Source organism: Bombina bombina, chromosome 5 (genome assembly GCF_027579735.1).
Source record: "Bombina bombina isolate aBomBom1 chromosome 5, aBomBom1.pri, whole genome shotgun sequence".
Lineage (NCBI taxonomy): Eukaryota > Metazoa > Chordata > Amphibia > Anura > Bombinatoridae > Bombina > Bombina bombina.
The window spans coordinates 201,079,218-201,095,610 of record NC_069503.1 but is presented as its reverse complement, the minus strand read 5'-3'; the positions used below and the strand labels follow the sequence as shown (position 1 = coordinate 201,095,610).

Sequence of the window (16,393 nt, the reverse complement as noted above, 5' to 3'; positions counted from 1 at the left end):
GGCAAAGAATATAGTTTAAAACCTTTAAAAAAGGAATAAAAGAAAATTCTCGGCCTATTCCATTCCCTAGAATGGGGAATTGGAAAGAAAACCTCTGAAAACACAGAAGAAATAAATAGGCAGAAATAGTGTCAGCTAGTCTTAAAGAACTAGTTACCTTAATATCCAAAATAATCAACACCTCTTCAACAAAGAACAAATGTACTTTAATAATAGAAAAATAATAAAAAAGTAGATTTGTTAGTGTCAATATCTGATGAAGAAAATTTCTGAAAGAGAAAAAACATCATCAGAGAAGGATAAAACAGTATGTTGTTGGTCATTTGAAATTTCAATAATTAAAAAAGAAGGGAAAAAGACCTAAAAATTTTATTAGAAGGCACGAAGTCAGACAAAGCCTTTAAAATAGAATCAGAAAATATTTCTTATAAATCTTCTAAATATTTCTTGTACATAAAATGTAAGAATGGAAATATATAAAGCATAAACACTAATGGATTCTGCATGTAAAAGTATATCATAATACCTTATTACAAACCATAGCTAAAGATAAACATTTATAACATTTAAAATAAATGAACTTAGCTTTGGTAGAACTGAAACTCAGTTAAGCGTTTTTTCCAGAAGTGGCTTCTGATTCAGGGACAATCTGAGACATCTTGCAATATGTAATAGAAAAAACAACATATAAAGCAAAAATGATCAAATTCCTTAAATGACAGTTTCAGGAATGGGAAAAAAATGACAATGAACAAGCTTCTAGCAACCAGAAGCAATAAATAATGAGACTTAAATATTGTGGAGACAACAATGACGCTCAAATTTTTTAGCGCCAAAAAAGCCGCCCACATTATTTGGCGCCAAAAATGGCGCTACATCCGGTAACGCCGACATTTTCTGGCGCAAAAACGTCAAAAAAATGACGCAACTTCCGGCGACACGTATGACGCCGGAAATGACCAAAAAAAATTTTGCGCCAAGAAAGTCCGCGCCAAGAATGACGCAATAAAATGAAACATTTTCAGCCCCCGCGAGCCTAACAGCCCACAGGAAAAAAAAATAAAAAAATTTTAAGGTAAGAAAAAAATGATTTATTCATATGCATTAATCCCAAATATGAAACTGACTGTCTGAAATAAGGAACGTTGAACATCCTGAATCAAGGCAAATAAATGTTTAAACACATATATTTAGAACTTTATATAAAAGTGCCCAACCATAGCTTAGAGTGTCACAGAAAATATGACTTACTTACCCCAGGACACTCATCTACATGTAGTAGAAAGCCAAACCAGTACTGAAACGAGAATCAGTAGAGGTAATGGTATATATAAGAGTATATCGTCGATCTGAAAAGGGAGGTAAGAGATGAATCTCTACGACCGATAACAGAGAACCTATGAAATAGATGCCGTAGAAGGAGATCATTGAATTCAAATAGGCAATACTCTCTTCACATCCCTCTGACATTCACTGCACGCTGAGAGGAAAACCGGGCTCCAACCTGCTGTGGAGCGCATATCAACGAAGAATCTAGCACAAACTTACTTCACCACCTCCACAGGAGGCAAAGTTTGTAAAACTGATTTGTGGGTGTGGTGAGGGGTGTATTTATAGGCATTTTGAGGTTTGGGAAACTTTGCCCCTCCTGGTAGGAATGTATATCCCATACGTCACTAGCTCATGGACTCTTGCTAATTACATGAAAGAAAGTAAATAACGCAAGGTGTAGAGGTGCCTGAGGTTAAAGTTAAAAATAACAGTCTTAAAATAAAGGGCGGGCCGTGGACTCACTGTATACGGAAATAAATAAATTTATGAGGTAAGCATAAATTTTGTTTTCTTTCCTAAGATACGGTGAATCAACGAAATCATCAATAACTGTTGGGAACCAATACCCAAGCTAGAGAACACCGATGATTAGGGAGGGACAAGACAGGTAACCTAAACAGAAGGCACCACTGCTTGAAGAACCTTTCTTCACCGAAGGCAAGAATGACTGGGGATTGTGGGAAGGGAAGTGACATTTAACAGCTTTGCTGTGGTGCTCTTTGCCTCCTCCTGCTGGCCAGGAGTGATATTACCAACAGTAATTGATGATTCTGTGGACTCACCGTATCTTAGGAAAGAAATATATTTTAAAAATGCAATACATTATAGTTATTGAAACACATATTTCAAAACCGTTATGAAAGGAAATTAAATTTAGTTATTATGATTAAAGTATATTTAGAATGTTGACATATTCCCCAATATAGAGTTATAATAAATACATTGTGCAAACAAGAAATGAGACATTACCTAACAGATCCACATCTTGGGTATTCATTATCCCATACGTCACTAGCTCATGGACTCTTGCTATTACATGAAAGAAAACATAATTTATGTAAGAACTTACCTGATAAATTAATTTCTTTCATATTAGCAAGAGTCCATGAGGCCCACCCTTTTTGTGGTGGTAATGATTTTTTTTGTATAAAGCACAATTATTCCAATTCCTTATTTTTTTATGCTTTCGCACTTTTGTCTTATCACCCCACTTCTTGGCTATGCGTTAAACTGATTTGTGGGTGTGGTGAGGGGTGTATTTATAGGCATTTTGAGGTTTGGGAAACTTTGCCCCTCCTGGTAGGAATGTATATCCCATACGTCACTAGCTCATGGACTCTTGCTAATATGAAAGAAATGAATTTATCAGGTAAGTTCTTACATAAATTATGTTTTTTCTCCATTTTCCTTCAGTCGAATGACTGGGGATTGTGGGGAGGGAAGTGACATTTAACAGCTTTGCTGTGGTGCTCTTTGCCTCCTCCTGCTGGCCAGGAGTGATATTACCAACAGTAATTGATGATTCTGTGGACTCACTGTATCTTAGGAAAGAAATATATTTTAAAAATGCAATACATTATAGTTATTGAAACACATATTTCAAAACCGTTATGAAAGGAAATTAAATTTAGTTATTATGATTAAAGTATATTTAGAATGTTGACATATTCCCCAATATAGAGTTATAATAAATACATTGTGAAAACAAGAAATGAGACATTACCTAACATATTTAGAACCCTATTCACATGAGAATAATCTAGGTCAGGGGTAAGGAACCTATGGTTCTCTACCTCTGGGCCACAACCATACTGCTTGAAATCTTAGTGCTTATATAATATATTATTTTTACAATTACATACTATAGAACTAAGCTTTAATTACTGATATACTGTATATGATGTGTTTATTATGTTTTATTACGGATATAGAATGTTTCTTTAATTTCCTTATAAATATATTAGAAACCTTACATGAGCACACAAGAACAGTTTTTTTTTATAAAATTACTGCCCATTTAGGAACACACTCATAAAAATGATTGTCACCCCTGATCTAGGAGGTTATTCTGGGTGATTGTAGAGATAAAGAAAATACATACTGAGGAGGAACGGTAGGTTAGTATTTAAATGGAAGCAGCCATCACTGATAGACATGCATGGTTCTTGGGACATCAGCTTCCAATCAAACTGCCGATCAGCGCATTCTTCTTCAAGGAGAATACCAATGACCTTTGAAGAAAAAGTTTTAAAAGGAGAAGAACTGTTTCATAGTTTATGTTCAATTGCATCAGTGTAAGGTATTTTCAGAATGGTAAGAACCACATAATGTAAGTTTTATATGAAATACAATGGAAAAATAATATTTTTAAGATTCATAGTACAATAAAAAAATTAGAAATAATATTACATATGATTGTCTTATATGGATATTATAGCACAATTTATTTGATTTAATTAAGAAGGTGTTGAACAGTTTTTTTCCCGAGAGGAATGACCTATAGAACTATGTTTTGGACTGTAAGTTTTCTTCGATCATGTTCCTGTACATTTGACACTTGTTTCTATGACACCAAATAAGAAGTTATGGTTTGTTCTTTTGAAAAATCTTTAAAATTAATAAAAAATTACAAATAAAAAAAAAAATATAGGAAACAATAACCTAGTGTCTCTTTTTGTAACCACACATCCAACCCTCCAGGGCAGTTTCATGCCAAAAGTGTAAGTGGGTTAGTTGCATCAGGTATTTTATTTTCATCACTAAGCAGAAAAGTAACCTAATTTATTTTTGTCATTAAAGCCCAGTCAGATCATCTTTCTGTTCTTATTACATTCTTAACTATATCCTTGTAAAGTAAAATTGTATATTCTATGCCAAGGACACTGCAGGGTCAGAACATGTATATTGACAATCACTAGTCTTACGTTAGATTTTGGCATATTTGTTTGCTAATTCAAACTTTGCAATATGATGCCATATGTACATTCTTATACGCAGGTCTATGTCACTAGTCCTGGACTAGTCAGAAACTGCAGCACACCACAAGATATTAGGCTTTTTCCTATACTTAAGTCCCCATTTATCAAGTTGCATTTGTAACCCTTGCAGTGCAGGTTTTCTGCTTCTTAACTTGTAGATGCAGTTTCAAATAAGCAATCGTAAGCAGTGATTTGGTTGTGTGAGAGAAGCAGGTCGGGATGCTCAAGAGATTTCTTGTGTACGGTTACCTTTTGACAAAAATGCTCCCTCACTCCCCACAAACACTGGCAAAAAGGTTTCCTACATGGGGACTTTGTTTGTCCACAGATTAAAAAGTGTCTGTTTCCAATGTAGATGCCTAAATGATACCAACTAATGCAAAAATAATTGTTTATTGTTTTCTTTTTCCCCCTTAATGTACTTTATTTAATTTGCTAGTTTCTTAATCACACACTAGTATTATTATTATTTTTTATTTTTTTTAAATTCAAAAATAATAAAAAATTAAAAAGGGGAGGAGCTTTGATTTTGAGTGAACTTTTTTCTTTTGACTGGTAAACTATAGTAATATTTGTCTTGCCCTGTCTACATAGACACACATAAAGTATTTCTCATTAATGAGTTACCCAGCTGGCCACCAAGCTAAACGGCAGTATTTTTAATGGGACACAATGGGCTCAAGTCATTTGCAATGAACCTAAAAGAATGGTCCACACATTATCACTAGTTTACACTGTTCAACAAAACGTTATCTCAATTTCTACTACATTGCAGCAGTTCTATAAAATGTTGCAAATCACCTCAGTCTTTCAGAAATACAATATACAGTATACAGTATTACCAGTGATTCTGAATTTGTAAGGTACTAGCTAAATAAAACTGAATAAAAACAGTGGGAATAATGTTTAGCACTTCTGTTTTATATTACACTGATTAGCCATTACACATCTCTTCAATAGTATAAAACAAAACATAACAGTATAATAGGTGCTGAATATTGTTCGTTGGATTAAACAATTAAGAGGTTTACCTGACATGCAGAGTGAAGGAATCTTGTTAATCGCTGAGAATCAAACTTTGTTCCATGTCCCACATTCACAGATGAATCACTTTTATGGCCTTTATTGCAAATTAAATATAAATATGGTTAATGCAAATTTAGTGCACAATCTAAAAACAAAAAAACAGATACTTGACTTCTATACAAAAAAGACTGGCCTCCCCCCAAGAAGATTGCAATAATCAACATAAATTTGTTTGTGCATCCCACAATTGGCTGAAGCTGGTTGCTTCCAGTAAAAACAAACAAAAAAAAAAACACAACATTCTGCTATGTACAGAACATTGGAATGTGAAATATTTACAGTAAAAAAATAATTTAAAACCTTTATTATATATGATAGTTGCATAAATATCTTTTTATAAGTTTTCATCTACTTAACGGCAAAAGGATCCAATGCACATATATATGTCCATATATATTTATGTGTTTATACGTGTATGTAAATACATATATACACACACATATAAATACATTAATATATATATATATATATATACATATACATTAATATATATATATACATACACACACACACATATACATACATACATACATATATATATATATATATATATATATATATATATATATATATACACATATCACATATATATACATCCACACACATACATATTTAGAAATGTATGGCCCTTTGTGGGCTTTTTTTTTTTCCTAACACCCGAGATCTCATATTTTTGATCCCTTATAACTTTTGTGTGCAATATTTTTTTTGATTAATTTTTAATAGACAGTGTTAATATGCATGTAATTTACTTTGTAGTGTATTTTTAAAGTGTTTTGTGCAACTTTTTAATTTCGCAAAACAATTAACCACAGCTTTGAGAACGGGATAATGATTCTAGCGTAAATTGCGATTGTGCTCAACTTGTAATATCAGCACAAATTAAATGGCGCTCAAACAATCGCGAAAACCTGAGTGCAACCATTTGTGCGCCACTTGTAATCTAGCCCTTAGTGTTTAATGTCCTTTTAAGGAATTTCCTGTTACAAGTGGGAATTGAAGAGGAAGATTATACATTTAAAATATTGCAAGCCGTCAAAGTGCAATATTCATAATGTGTTTGCTTTGCATAAGGGACAGGCAAACAAAATCTTTGAATAATAATTTTGAGCTGACTATCCAAGATGAATTCATTATTAGCTTTTAGGAGAAAAAAAACCCTATAATTTTTATATTATAAACTTCTTTTTTGTTTATGTACCATTTTAGCATTTAAAGGGAAATATATCCAAATATGAATCTGCCCTCCTGGGACAACCCCCTGTGAGTGCACTTCTCTCTGTATGTATTTAGTCTCCCTGTGGGAAAAACATAATTTATGTAAGAATTTACCTGATAAATTAATTTCTTTCATATTGGCAAGTCCATGAGCTAGTGACGTATGGGATATACATTGCTACCAGGAGGGGCAAAGTTTCCCAAAACCTCAAAATGCCTATAAATACACCCCCCACCACACCCACAATTCAGTTTAACGAATAGCCAAGAACTGGGGTGATCAGAAAGGAGCGAAAGCATCAACAAGGAATTGGAATAATTGTGCTTTATACAAAAAAATCATAACCACCATAAAAAGGGTGGGTCTCATTGACTCTTGCCAATATGAAAGAAATGAATTTATCAGGTAAATTCTTACATAAATTATGTTTTCTTTCATGTAATTGGCAAGAGTCCATGAGCTAGTGATGTATGGGATAGCAAATACCCAAGATGTGGCACTCCACGCAAGAGTCACTAGAGAGGGAGGGATAAAAATAAAGACAGCCAATTCCGCTGAAAAATTAATCCACAACCCAAATCAAAAGTTTTAATCTTATAATGAAAAAACTTAAATTATAAGCAGAAGAATCAAACTGAAACAGCTGCCTGAAGTACTTTTCTACCAAAAACTGCTTCTGAAGACGAAAAAACATAAAAATGGTAGAATTTAGTAAAAGTATGCAAAGAAAACTAAGTTGCTGCTTTGCAAATCTGATCAACAGAAGCTTGATTCCTAAAAGCCCAGGAAGAAGAAACTGAGCTAGTAGAATGAGCCGTAATCCTCTGAGGCGGGGAATTACCCGACTCCAAATAAGACTGATGAATCAAAAGCTTTAACCAAGATGCCAAAGGAATGGCAGAAGCCTTCTGACCTTTCCTAGAACCAGAAAAGATAACAAATAGACTAGAAGTCTTCCTGAAATCTTTAGTAGCTTCAACATAATATTTCAAAGCTCTTACCACATCCAAAGAATGTAAAGATCTCTCCAGAGAATTCTTAGGATTAGGACACAATGAAGGGACAAAAATTTCTCTACTAATGTTGTTGGAATTCACAACCTTAGGTAAAAATGTAAATGAAGTCCGCAAGACAGCCTTATCCTGATGAAAAATCAGAAAAGGAGACTCACAAGAAAGAGCAGATAATTCAGAAACTCTTCTAGCAGAAGAGATAGCCAAAAGGAACAATACTTTCCAAGAAAGAAATGTAATGTCCAGAGAATGCATAGGCTCAAACGGAGGAGCCTGTAAAGCTTTCAAAACCAAATTAAGACTCCAAGGAGGAGAGATTGATTTAACGACAGGCTTAATACAAACCAAAGCCTGTACAAAACAATGGATATCAGGAAGATTAGCAATTTTTCTGTGAAACAGAACAGAAAGAGCAGAGATTTGTCCTTTAAAGGAACTTGCAGACAAACCCTTATCTAAACCATCCTGAAGAAACTGTAAAATTCTAGGAATTCTAAAAGAATGCCAAGAGAATTTATGAGAAGAACACCATGAAATGTAAGTCTTCCAAACTCAATAATAAATCTTTCTAGACACAGATTTACGAGCCTGCAACATAGTATTAATCACTGAGTCAGAGAAACCTCTATGACTAAGCACTAAGCGTTCAATATCCATACCTTCAAATTTAATGATTTGAGATCCTGATGGAAAAATGGGCCTTGAGATAGAAGGTCTGGCCTTAACGGAAGTGGCCAAGGTTGGCAACTGGACATCCGAACAAGATCCGCATACCAAAACCTGTGTGACCATGTTGGAGCCACCAGCAGTACAAACGAACACTCCATTATGATTTTGGAAATCACTCTTGGAAGAAGAACTAGAGGCGGAAAGATATAAGCAGGTTGATAACTCCAAGGAAGTGTCAACGCATCCACTGCTTCTGCCTGAGGATCCCTGGACCTGGACAGATACCTGGGACGTTTCCTGTTTAGATGAGAAGCCATCAGATCTATTTCTGGAAGCCCCCACATCTGAACAATCTGAAAAAACACATCTGGGTGAAGAGACCACTCTCCTGGATGTAAAGTCTGGCGACTGAGATAATCCGCTTCCCAATTGTCTATACCTGGGATATGGACTGCAGAAATTAGACAGGAGCTGGATTCCGCCCAAGCAAGTATCCAAGATACTTCTTTCATAGCTTGAGGACTGTGAGTCCCACCTTGATGATTGACATATGCCACGGTTGTGACATTGTCTGTCTGAAAACAAATAAACGGTTCTCTCTTCAGAAGAGGCCAAAACTGAAGAGCTCTGAGAATCGCACGGAGTTCCAAAATATTGATTGGTAATCTTGCCTCTTGAGATTTCCAAACCCCCTGCGCTGTCAGAGATCCCCAGACAGCTCCCCAACCTGAAAGACTCATCGCATCTGTTGTGATCACAGTCCAGGTTGGACAAACAAAAGAGGCCCCTTGAACTAAACGATGGTGATCTAACCACCAAGTCAGAGATAGTCGAACATTGGGATTTAAGGATATTAATTGTGATATCCTTGTATAATCCCTGCACCATTGATTCAGCATACAAAGCTGAAGAGGTCTCATGTGAAAACGAGCAAAAAGGATCACGTCCGATGCTGCATGAGACCTAACACCTCCATGCACATAGCTACTGAAGGGAATGATTGAAACTGAAGGTTCCGACAAGCTGCAACCAATTTCAGACGTCTCTTGTCTGTTAGAGACAAAGTCATGGACACTGAATCTATTTGGAAACCTAAAAAGGTTACCCTTGTCTGAGGAGTCAAATAAGTTTTTGGTAAATTGACCCTCCAACCATGTTTTTGAAGAAACAACACTAGTTGATTCGTGTGAGATTCTGCAGAACGTAAAGACTGAGTAAGTACCAAGATATCGTCCAAATAAGAAAACACAGCAATACCCTGCTCTCTGATTACAGAGAGTAGGGCACAAGGAACCTTTGAAAAGATCCTTGGAGCTGTCGCTAGGCCAAAAGGAAGAGCAACAAATTGGTAATGCTTGTCTAGAAAAGAGAATCTCAGGAACTGATGGTGATCTGGATGAATCGGAATATGAAGATATGCATCCTGTAAGTCTATTGTGGACATATAATGCCCTTGCTGAACAAAAGGCAGAATAGTCCTTATAGTCACCATTTTGAATGTTGGTATTCTCACATAACGGTTCAAAATTTTTAGATCCAGAACTGGTCTGAAAGAATTCTCCTTTGGGACAATGAACAGATTTGAATAAAACCCCAGACCCCATTCCTGAACAGGAACTGGCACAATTACCCCAGATACCTCCAGGTCTGAAACACACTTCAGGAAAGCCTGAGCCTTTTCTGGGTTCACTGGAATGCGTGAGAGAAATTAACTTCTCACAGGCGGTCTTACTTTGAAACCTATTCTGTACCCTTGAGAAACAATGTTCTGAATCCAATGATTTTGGATTGAATTGATCCAAACATCCTTGAAGAATTTTAGTCTGCCCCCTACCAGCTGAGCTGGAATGAGGGCCGCACCTTCATGCAGACTTGGGGGCTGATTTAGATCTTTTAAATGGCTTGGATTTATTCCAGACTGAAGAAGGCTTCCAATTCGAAACCGTTCCCTTAGGGGAAGGATCAGGTTTCTGTTCCTTATTTTGTCGAAAGGAACGAAAACGATTAGCAGCCTTAAATTTAACCCTTAGATTTTTTATCCTGAGGCAAAAAAGCTCCCTTCCCCCCAGTGACAGTTGAAATAATTGAATCCAACTGAGAACCAAATAATTTATTACCTTGGAAAGAGAGAGATAGCAACGTTGATTTAGAAGTCATATCAGCATGCCAAGATTTAAGCCATAAAGCTCTTCTAGCTAATATAGCTAAAGACATATATCTGACATCAATTCTGATGATATCAAAAATGGCATCACAAATGAAATTATTAGCATGTTGAATTAACTTAACAATGCTATACACATTATGATCTGATACTTGTTGCACTAAGGTTTCCAACCAAAAAGTTGAAGCAGCTGCAACATCAGCCAAAGAAATAGCAGGCCTAAGAAGATGACCTGAACATAAATAAGCCTTCCTTAGATAAAATTCAAGTTTCCTATCTAAAGGATCTTTAAAAGAAGTACTATCTGCCGTAGGAATAGTAGTACGTTTAGTAGAGATGGCCCCATCAACTTTGGGGATCTTTTCCCAAAACTCCAATCTATCAGACGGCAAAGGGTACAGCTTCTTAAACCTTGAAGGAGTAAAAGAGGTACCCAGTCTATTCCATTCCCTAGAAATTACATCTGAAATAGCATCAGGAACTGGAAAAACCTCTGGAATAACTACATGAGGTTTAAAAACTGAATTTAAACGTTTACTAGTTTTAATATCAAGAGGACTAGTCTCCTCCATATCTAATGCAATCAACACCTCTTTCAATAAGGAACGAATATACTCCATTTTAAATAAGTATGAAGATTTGTCAGTGTCAATATCTGAGGCAGAATCTTCTGAACCAGATAGATCCTCATCAGAGATAGATAAATCAGAATGTTGTCGGTCATTTAAAAATTCATCAATTTTATGAGAAGTTTTAAAAGGCCTTTTACTTTATTAGAAGGTGGTATGACAGACAAAGCCTTCTGAATAGAATTAGAAACAAATTATCTCACATAAACAGGAATATCCTGAGCATTAGATGTTGAAGGAATAACAACAGGTAATGGATTACTACTAATGGAAATATTTTCTGCATGTAAAAGTTTGTCATGACAACTATCACAAATTACAGCTGGAGGTACAGTTACCACAAGTTTACAACAAATGCACTTAGCTTTGGTAGAACCGACATCAGGCAGCAGGATTCCAATAGTGGATTCTGAAACAGGATCAGATTGAGACATTTTGCAATATGTAATAGAAAAAACAATATATAAAGCAAAATTATCAATTTCCTTATATGACAGTTTCAGGAATGGGAAAAAAATGCAAACAGAATAAGCCTCTGGAAACCAGAAGCAAAAATACATGAAGACTTAAATAATGACAAAAGTCTGGCGCCAAGTATGACGCCCACAACTGACAAAATATATTTAGCGGCAAAAACGTCTGCAACAAATAAGAGCGTCATAGATGACGCAACTACGTGAAAATTCTCGGCGCCAACTAAGAGGCCGGAAATGACGAAAATACGTCCACAAACGTAATTCTCGCGCCAAGAATGACGCAATAAATTATAGCATTTTGCGCACCCGCGAGCCTAACAGCCCGCAATTTAGAAGAAAGTCAATTTGAAAAATTTCAGGTAAGACATTTTTTATTTTTTATATGTGCATTTCCCAAAATGAAACTGACAGTATGCAAAAAGGAAATATACTGATAAACCTGAATCATGGCAAATATAAGTACAAACATTATATTTAGAACTTTACATTTAAAGTGCCAAACCATAGCTGAGAGTGTCTTAATAAAGGAAAACATACTTACCAAAAGACACTCATCTACATAAAGAAGAAGCCAAACCAGAACTGAAACGAGAATCAGCAGAGGTAATGGTATATAAGAGTATATTGTCGATCTGAAAAGGGAGGTAGGAGATGAATCTCTACGACCGATAACAGAGAACCTATGAAATAGATCCCCGTCAGGATGACCATTGCATTCAATAGGTAATACACCCTTCACATCCCTCTGTCATTCACTGCACTCTGAGAGGAACCGGGCATCAGCATGCTGAGAAGCGCATATCAACGTGGAAATCTAGCACAAACTTACTTCACCTCCATAGGAGGCAAAGTTTGTAAAACTGAATTGTGGGTGTGGTGGGGGGTGTATTAATAGGCATTTTGAGGTTTGGGAAACTTTGCCCCTCCTGGTAGGAATGTATATCCCATACGTCACTAGCTCATGGACTCTTGCCAATTACATGAAAGAAAAGGGGAAACCACACGTGGACTCCTTGCTCAGTGTGCTTAGAGGAATATGGCTACACCTCACTGACGAGGACCAATGAAGGCCAAGACGATCATCTGGGGTTGTTGTGTTCCTTGATCAGAGAGGAATTGCTGATATTTCAGCGCTGGACTGACTGTAATAGGCGGGATCAGACTGATATACTACAGGAAAGTTCTATTCTGTGAAAAGCATTACTGGGCTAAAAAACTGCACACAGGTGGTAAATTGCCATAGAACAGGCTAACAATGGTATTGAGCCAGTTGTTCGTTCCTGTGAGTGCACTTCTCTCTGTATGTATTTAGTCTCCCTATGGGAAAAAGGGGCAACCAGACGTGGACTCCTTGCTCAGTGTGCTTAGAGGAATATGGCTACACCTCACTGACGAGGCCCAATGAAGGCCAAAACGATCATTTGGGGTTGTTGTGTTCCTTGATCAGAGAGGAATTGCCTGGTATTTCAGCGCTGGACTGACTGTAATAGGCGGGATCAGACTGATATATTACAGGAAAGTTCTACTCTGTGAAAAGCATTGCTGGGCTAAAAGAAGTTGCACCCAGGTGGTAAATTGCAATAGAACAGGCTAACAATGGTATTGAGCTGGTTGTTCGCTCCTGTGAGTGCACTTCTCTCTGTATGTATTTAGTCTCCCAATGGGAAAAAGGGGCAACCAGACATGGACTCCTTGCTCAGTGTGCTTAGAGGAATATGGCTACACCTCACTGACGAGACGCAATGAAGGCCGAAACGATCGTCTGGGGTTGCCGTGTTCCTTGTTCAGAGAGGAATTGCCTGGTATTTCGGTGCTGGACTGACTGTAATAGGCGGGATCAGACTGATATATTACAGGAAAGTTCTACTCTGTGAAAAGCATTACTGGGCTAAAAGAAGTTGCACCCAGGTGGTAAATTGCAATAGAACAGGCTAACAATGGTATTGAGCTGGTTGTTCGTTCCTGTGAGTGCACTTCTCTCTGTATGTATTTAGTCTCCCTATGGGAAAAAGGGGCAACCAGACATGGACTCCTTGCTCAGTGTGTTTAGAGGAATATGGCTACACCTCACTGACGAGACACAATGAAGGCCGAAACGATCGTCTGGGGTTGCCGTGTTCCTTGTTCAGAGAGGAATTGCCTGGTATTTCGGTGCTGGACTGACTGTAATAGGCGGAATCAGACTGATATATTACAGGAAAGTTCTACTCTGTGAAAAGCATTACTGGGCTAAAAGAAGTTGCACCCAGGTACAGACTAACAACGGTATTGAACTGGTTGTTCGTTCCTGTGAGTGCACTTCTCTGTGTGTGAATATATATATATGTCTAGATATGTATGTGTAAGTACATTGGAGCCCTTTGTAGTTAAGTAAATGAAAACATGTAAAAGCATATTTATGCAATATTCATATTTAATAAAGTGTTATACTGTGTATTTACTGTAAATATTTCACATTCCAATGTTCTACACATAGCAGAATATGTTCTAAGTATTTGTAAATATATACTTATATATATATATATATATATATATATATATATATATATATATATATATATATATATATATATATATATATATATGTATACCTATATGTAATCATCTATTATATATACAGAACAATGAACAGTGAAGCATTAGGGTTTTGCAAAACGTGACAAATTTATTGACTTTTCAGGGATTACACTCCCCTTCTTCAAAACCCTGAGGCTTCACTGTTCATTGTTCTGTATCTATTTCTAGTGTATGCCCAGGTGGTTGTCCCAGGAGGGCAGATTCATATTTGGATTTAGATTTATATATATATATATATATATATATATATATATATACATATACATACACACACATATATATACACATATATATAAGCACAGAAGAGTATAGGTACAGCACAATATTGCCAAATCGAATCCAACTGTATGGGGTGCACGGGATAAAAAAGGGTCCTGCAGTCCCCCAGGTATAGACAAAGTAATATAATACTCCCAGCACTGTTTCTTTTTTAGGAAAACATCCTTTATTGAAGTGTCAGAGAATAAAACAACAGCTAAGTTTCGGGCCTACATAGTCCTTATTCATGCTGTATATTACAGGTAGAGCACCTCAATTTATACCACCTGTGATTAACAAATTAACTTCTTAATGTCATGTGCATATCATCTTCTCTACAGCATACTGCCATCTAGTGGACATTAAACAGTGGAGGTTCTACCTGTAGATTATAATAAAAATTTGTTTAAAAACAATTTCCAAAATACAAAATACATTACTAACTATACAGTTTTTAATCTAATCTTAAAGAGGAAAAAAAATCATAAGAATATACAAAAACAGATTTTACAGAAACAAATGTAAATCATAATCTCTGTTTAATCCTATCGGATCAAGGGTGCCTAACTGATGTATCCACCAAACTTCTCTTTTTTTCAGGAGGGTTTCCCTATTGCCCCCTCTCCTGAGTGTTGGGATAATTGATCATATCCCGAAACTCAGAAGTTTGGTGAATACATCAGTTAATTTGTTAATCACATGTGGTATAAATTGAGGTGCTCTACCTGTAATATACAGCATGAATAAGGGCTATGTAGGCCCGAAACGTAGCTGTTGTTTTATTCTCTGACACTTCAATAAAGAATGTTTTCCTAAAAAATAAACAGTGCTGGGAGTATTCTATTACTTTGTCTATACCTGAGGGACTGCAGGACCATTTTTTCTTCCGTGCACCCCATACAGTTGGATTCGATTTGGCAATATTGTGCTGGACCTATACTCATCTGTGCTTATACATTCACCAGCAAAAGGTACATGCACCAGCCATAAAATGGAAGTAACCAGAGAGGACACTGATGTTTTTTCCTATTCGGATATGGATGCCTCAAGTATAACAGCACTGGCTAAAGGCTCCAGGGATTTTCTAAGAGGTACTACAGGTACGGATGAATCTAGAAATTGGGAGAGAGCAAAGAAAAAACTTCTATCATATGAATTACACAGCTCTACATTATCTGAATACTTTCGAGTAAGGAGAATACCGAGAGGATTACGGATTAAACTTAGACCCACTCTAATGAGCAACAACGAGAAATATAAGAAACGCTTTGAATGTATTTTAAACAAATGCTCTTTTGATATAATAGTGTGGACTGTTGAATGCCTGCAGGAGGAAATAGAGAAACAAAAAATCTTGGTTGCTGAGTGTGAAAATTCACTAACAGCACATTTTTCAGCTGAAGATCATCAGAAGATAAAAAATGAGATAAATACCTTGATGGATGCCTATCAAAAGGAGTTGAAGGATACGAAACGCCAGAAATTCACCCGTGACGAGGATTACCGGTCCGGTCGGGTTTACCGGTGGTCAGGTGAGGATGATGCTCGTGACGTCACATACAGGCGACGAGGAAGATACAACGCTGCATGGAAGGGAACGCGGCAGGCTCCAAGGCAGCTGAACCCAGGTGAATCAAGCACCTCTTCTGGGGAAGATTTTTTAAGTTCAGGCTCCGAGGTAGATACCGGAGGGGCGGCCGGAAACATCACAAAGGCAGGAGAAATGCTGCAGCAAGCACGAACCTGGAGCAAGTGGGGATTTTGGGGCCATTGAAAGTGAGAGGTGATGATGTGAGGTCCGACGCCAATGACACGGTATGTAACGCCCCACTATTGATACATAATGGCTCTTCACAAACAGAACATATGGAGGACTGTATATCTGGTCTCCGCTGTAATCAACAAATGACTGTACAAAAGAACATTGTGATTAACATTTCAAAATATGTGTTAACATCTGCCGAGACCGAAGTGCTAAGTAAAGGACTTTCT

General features: G+C 36.7%; 1 protein-coding gene across 1 annotated transcript in view; it reads right to left on the bottom strand.

Annotated features, from left to right (window-relative positions):
- Positions 1-16,393, bottom strand: part of DYNC2I1 (dynein 2 intermediate chain 1) — a 302,447-nt gene that overhangs the window by 120,672 nt on the left and 165,382 nt on the right. The window contains exons 12-13 of the mRNA XM_053713831.1: positions 5,342-5,430; positions 3,434-3,563 (exon numbers count right to left, since the gene is read on the bottom strand). Coding sequence (XP_053569806.1) covers positions 3,434-3,563; positions 5,342-5,430 — 219 coding nt within the window. The remainder of the gene's footprint in view (positions 1-3,433; positions 3,564-5,341; positions 5,431-16,393) is intronic.